This window comes from Trichechus manatus, unplaced genomic scaffold (genome assembly GCF_000243295.1).
Source record: "Trichechus manatus latirostris isolate Lorelei unplaced genomic scaffold, TriManLat1.0 scaffold00140, whole genome shotgun sequence".
NCBI lineage: Eukaryota > Metazoa > Chordata > Mammalia > Sirenia > Trichechidae > Trichechus > Trichechus manatus.
The window spans coordinates 4835990-4841989 of record NW_004444076.1 but is presented as its reverse complement, the minus strand read 5'-3'; the positions used below and the strand labels follow the sequence as shown (position 1 = coordinate 4841989).

Genomic DNA, 6000 nt, shown 5'->3' with positions numbered 1-6000 from the left:
TGGTGGATTTTACTTTAAAGTCTATTTTGTCAGAGATTAATATTGCCACTCCTGCTCTTTTTTGAGTGTTGTTTGCTTGATATATTTTTTTTCATCCTTTGAGTTTTAGTTTGTTTGTGTCGTTAAGTCTAAGGTGTATCTCTTGTAGGCAGCATATAGACGGATCGTGTTTTTTAATCCAATCTGCCACTCTTTGTCTCTTTATTGGTACATTTAGTGCATTTACATTCAGCTTAATTATTGATAGGTATGAGTTTAGTGGTGTCATTTTGATGTCTTTTTTTGCGTGTTGTTCACAGTTTCTTTGTTCTACTTAATTTTCTGTGCTGAGTCATTTTTCTTTATGTATTTTCATTTCATCTTTTTCATTGTTGTTGATTTTGTGTTTGCTGAGTCTTTACATTTTTCTAGTTTTGTATTTTGGCTTGTAGGATTATTAGTGTCCTTTGTGGTTACCTTAATAGTTACCCTATTTTTCTAAGTTTATACCAGTGTTTATTTCTTTTTATCACCTTGACTTCCTCTCCATATGAAAAATCTATGTAGGTGAGTTTTGCAGCTGGACTATGAGCACCGTACTTTGTTGGCTGTAAGGACTTGGGGGCACCATTTATTCTTGGACCCCTATAGCAGGTGGCTAGGTGGCGTGGGTTGAGCCACCAGTCCTCCAGCCCCTGATGCGGACAGGTAAGGTGCCTGCTTAAAGGGCAGAGCAGTGTCAAATGTCACAAACGTGCCACTTCACAGCTGAAACAGTTGAAGTTAGACTTCAGGTATTTACCCTGTTGTACTGTGGTAGTGAGGGCTTATGCTGTTGAGATGGGCCCACACAAGTCTATGCAGGGGTGGAAGGCACTCAAAGTCTGCGGACCCCTTATGCCTGTGCCTAGGCAAAGGAGTTGTGCCTGCCCTGAGGTCCTGGATTAGGGGAGCCAGTAGCTTATTTTTTCCCTGTTTGTTAATTTGTTCCCTCTCCAAGGCCAGGAGAATGGGTCAGGTCACCTTATGGGATCTTCTTCTGGCCCAGGGGACTCACAGATCACTGAAGCCGGCTGGGACCCGGTACAGAGCAGGGAGGGAGGAGGTAAACGGGAGAGAGGTTTTCCCCAAATGGGTTTTTTTTTTTTTTTTAAATCCCCATGGTAGAGCACAGGCAAGTACTTATCTTTAGCCACTTGAGTGCTGCTTTTCACTGGTTCAGAGTGCCGAAGTAGACTCCATTGCCGGATCTCTCTCGGTGTGGAAGTGCCTCCTGAGCGAGCGAGTGCGCGCAGCTGTTTGCCAGCCTCACTGCGCACCCTGAGCTGATCTGGGCTGAGGGGTTGCGGCTCCCGCCTGGTCAGGTCAGGCAACTCCTCGCTGCTTCCGAACTGTCTCTCTCTTCCCCGTCACTCAATCTGATTCCTCAACTTTGCCTTGTTCAGGGCTTCTAGATATTCATATACAATCAATTCACTTGTTTTTTCAGATCTTTGTTGTAAGAGAGACATAGGAAGCCATCTGAGTACTCTGCCGTCTTGACCCCCCAAAAAGTTTGAGTTTTCATGTGTGGAGAGTACTTTAAAAAGTCTCTATAGGTCACTTTCTAACAGAGTAGAGACTGTCTAGGATAGATCTTTCATACAGTTCCAGCGATTCTTCTGGGAAGAGGAAAAATTCTTCAGGGTTTTCATAAATTAGGTTGTAATTACTGCTTTATAAAAACCCAAGAGGGGGCCAGTATTCATTGTTTTAGAGATCTCCAAGTTACCAAAGACAAAGAGGAAATTGAAAGTAGTCAGGATTCTAGCTTTCACTCACTTTTTCTTCTCTGTTTCTATCTTTTTTTTTTCTCCTCCATACCTCTTCCTAGCCTCCAAACTCACATTTTCTGAAGTCCATCTCACCAAAGTCCTGGGAGGAGGTATTATATAGTGATGAGAATAACTTGTTATCAAATCTTGGTTTTGCCACTTACCTCTAGTCAAAGAAATCATTAGGAAAAAAAAATCATACCACATGTACTTATTGATTACAAAATGGTTTAAGAAGCAATAAAATATGGGATATTAGCTATACAGCTTCAGAAGTATTATGTAACCTCTCTTACTTGGTCTTCTCATCTGTAAATTAGAGGTTGCAAAACCTCCCTCACAAAGTGGTTGCAAGGACAGTAGAGAGTAAGACTGACTATATGTAAGAGTCCTTTGCTTAGATCTGATTACAGCAATAACTCTAAGGTGTGGATGATCAATATATGGGTTTGAATTACCCCCATCAAAGATGTTGTGATGAGAATTTTGTAGATGAGATATTTGTCAGCTGGTGGAGGAGTGAGGGGAGTTCTGATGCTCCCTACCTATCAAAGCTTTCTCAACCCAGGGGATCTGGGGAAAGCTAGACTTCCATCAGCAGAATTTAGGCCTCACTTCTTATCCAGACAGCCCTCTTCACCTTTAGGAGGGACCTTGCATTATTTAGGGCTTTAAGAATAAGGATTTAACCGGAATTGCCCCAGGTATCATAGCCTTGAATACAAAGGGGATCATATTAACAGTATTAACCCAAATATCACTAGCAAGTGCTGCTACCTCAAAAGCATGTCCTCAGCCCCCTTGATGAGTCGCAGTGGGAATTCCAGTTCCCTGCTTGTTGATATTTAACAACATGGAGCCACTCAGGGACTTGTCACTGTTGCCATTGCCAGGATCCTCCATGAGAAAGCTGAGGAAGCTGTCTCCAGAAGCTTCTAAGCAGTGCCAGAGTAGCCCTCACCTCAGCAGAGCCACTCAGAGTTTGTATTGTAGTTTATCACCTTGCGATAAAGGGGGGAAAGGCAGCTTGTGTTCCCATGCCTCACAGTGTCCCTTAAGAGAACAGTTCCTGCAATTTCTGCAGCAGACACTGTTTCCATAGGGCTTAGCTGTGAACCAGGCCAGGAAACAGATTCCATGCCATCCTACTTATTCCCTATCTGCTCTCCTCTCCCCTCTTTTCTCACGTCCAAACCGGAAAATTCTGCTCTGTGAAAGACACTGTTATGAAACTGGAAAGACAAGCCACAGACTGGGAGAAAATACTTAAAAAATACATATCTGATAAAGGACTTGTATTCCAAACATGCAAAGAAATCTTAAAGCTCAACAGTAAGTGTCATGGATTGAATTATGTTCCCCAAAAATGTGTGTATCAGTTTGGCTGGGCCATGATTCCCAGTATTGTGTAGTTGTCCTCCATTTTGTGATTGTAATTTTATGTTAAAGAGGATTAGGGTGGGATTGTAACACCTGTACTAAAGTCACATCCTTGATCCAATGTAAAGGGAGTTTCCCTGGGATGTGGCTTGCACCACCTTTTATCTTACAAGAGATAAAATGAAAGGGAAGCAAGCAGAGAGTTGGGGACCTCATACCACCAAGAAAGCAGTGTCAGGAGCAGAGCGCGTCTTTTGCACCTGAGGTTCCTGCGCTGAGATGCTCCTAGAACAAGGGAAGACTGATGACAAGGACCTTCCTCCAGAGCCAACAGAGAAAGCCTTTCCCTGGAGCTGATGCCTTGAATTTGTCCTTGTAACCTACTAGACTGGGAGAGAATAAATTTCTTTTTGTTGAAGCTAGCCACTTGTGATATTTCTGTTATAGCAGCACTAGATGACTAAGACAATAAGAAAACAAACAAACCTATTAAAAATGGGCAAAAGGTCTGAACAGAAACCTTACCAAAGAAGATATACAACGCAGATGGCAAATAAGCATCTGAAAAGATGCTCAGTGTCATTTGTCATTCAGAAAGAAAACCTGTTGCCCCTTGAGTCGATTCCAACTCATAGCGACAATATAGGACAGAGTAGAACTGTCCCATAGGGTTTCCAGGGAGCAGCTGGTAGATTCAAACTGCTGACCTTTTGGTTAGCAGCTGAACTGTTAACCACTACGCCACCAGGGCTCCATGTGTCATTAGGGAGATGCAAAGTATGAAAGTATGTTTAGCTTAATATAGATACAAATGGTTACCTATAGAAATAGTTATAGATATATGTATATACATTGGATAGTATACACATAATTTTCTTGCTCTATCATCTGAGAGAGCATAGAAATAATGACACCCTAGTACTCCTAGCACCCAGCCTTACTTCCTAATACCATGCTCAAGTGAAAGGAACCAGGGCTCCTTGGAGAAATGGCTGATTCTAGGATGGGACAGGAAATATATAAGATGAGCTTTGAACATCTTGAAGTGCCAGAAAGTAAAGAAGTACTAAAAACAAACAAAATACCTATATTATGGGGGTATGTCAAAGGGACACAGGAGCCAATTGAAAAAACTCCCAATGGCCAAAGTTTGAACAATTTGAGCAACAAAATAAATAAAGTAGTATTGTATTATAACCCAACATAAACAGTAAATATTCATGCATCCATACTGATATAAATAAGTGATTTAAAAAATAAATAAACAGGAGGAGAAGAGATAAATCTCCCTTGCAGAAGAATTCCGAAAAATATGTATTGATACTTCACCCTCAAGGAGGAGGAGCATAAATCCACACTCCTTAAGTGTAGACTGTGTATAGTGATTCCTTATGAAGAGTACAGTAGAGAAAGGGGGGGAGGAGAGTAACTTTATGGTGGAGAAACCTGACAAACACTACCTCAGTCAGGTGATCAAGGTCAGTGTCAACAGTGATAAATCATGTTGATAGCATGTACCTTTGATATGATGTGACGTAAATGGGAGTCTTTGGGTGGCAGAAACAGTTAAGTGCTTGACTACTAACTGAAAGGTTCGTGGTTCAAACCCACCTGGAGGCACCTCAGAAGAAAGGCCTGGTGATCTGCTTCTAAAAGGTTACAGCCATGAAAACTCTAAGGAGTGCAGTTTTACTCTACAATGCATGGGATTGCTGTGAGTTGGAACCGACTCAACAGCAACTGGTTTTTTAAAATGACACTTTACCTCTGTCATTTTCCTTCCCAAAACTCATAATCCCTGCCAAATCATAAGAAAAACATCAGACAAATTCCAGTAGAAGGGAATCCTACAAAATACTTGTTTATCAAAAACAAGGAAAATCTGAAAAACTATTATAGCCAAGAGGAGCCGAAATGTGATATGGTATCCTGGATGGAATCCTCAAACATAAAAAGGACATTAGGTAAAAACTAAGAAAATCTGAATACAGTACAGAGTTCAGTTAATAATAATTTATTAATATCAGTTCATTTATTATAACAAATATACCATAGATGTCAATAGTATGGGAAACTAGGAGATGGAGTATGTAGGAACCCTCTGTACTGTCTTCTCCATGTTTCTGTAAGTATAAAACTATTCTAAACTATAAAATCTATTAAAAACAAACAAAAAAGACAATGTAGATTTTTTTCAATGAGGAAACTAAGGCTCAGAAAAGTCAAAGTAACTGGCACAAGATCGCCCAGCTACTTAAATGGCGGAGGTAGGATTTGAATCCAGAGTCCTTTCTACTGAGTCTTACTGACTTCTGCCCATCTGTAGATGGAACCTCTTCTGTTCCTTGGTTTCCTGCACATCCATTTGTGTGTGTTTCTTTCTTGTTCTCCCCAGGGGATGGCCTTTACCCTGGAAGAAAGGATACAGCTTGGAATCCACGGCCTGATTCCTCCCTGCTTCCTGAGCCAGGATGTCCAGCTCCTCCGGATCATGAGATCCTACGAGCGGCAGCAGAGTGACCTGGACAAGTCAGTGCCTAAGTCTGCTCTCTCTGTCCAACCCCTGGGCTGAGTCATCCATTACCTGTGGTTATAGAGGGTTTTCTAGATACTCCCAGGCTAGGAACGGCTGAAGGACTCAAGAGATCCCAGGCCCAGGCCTGCCTTCTAAAGGAGTGATGGCTTTCCTGAGGGATAGGGCTTGTTATGATCAAGGCACAGTTATTGTGTCCTGGGAAAACTGGGAAGGGAAACTGAATTTTAATCAGCGATATCTGTAAGGGCCTCTGGGAAGAGGTGACATCTAAGTCAGCCTTTGAAGGGCTGG

The 6000-nt window shown here is 41.8% G+C and overlaps 1 protein-coding gene across 2 annotated transcripts in view; it reads left to right on the top strand.

Moving 5' to 3' along the window:
• Window positions 1–6000, top strand: part of ME3 (malic enzyme 3) — a 244626-nt gene that overhangs the window by 120951 nt on the left and 117675 nt on the right. For both annotated transcript variants that reach the window (XM_023739802.1, XM_004385527.2), the window contains one exon: window positions 5569–5702. In XM_023739802.1, coding sequence (XP_023595570.1) covers window positions 5569–5702 — 134 coding nt within the window. The remainder of the gene's footprint in view (window positions 1–5568; window positions 5703–6000) is intronic.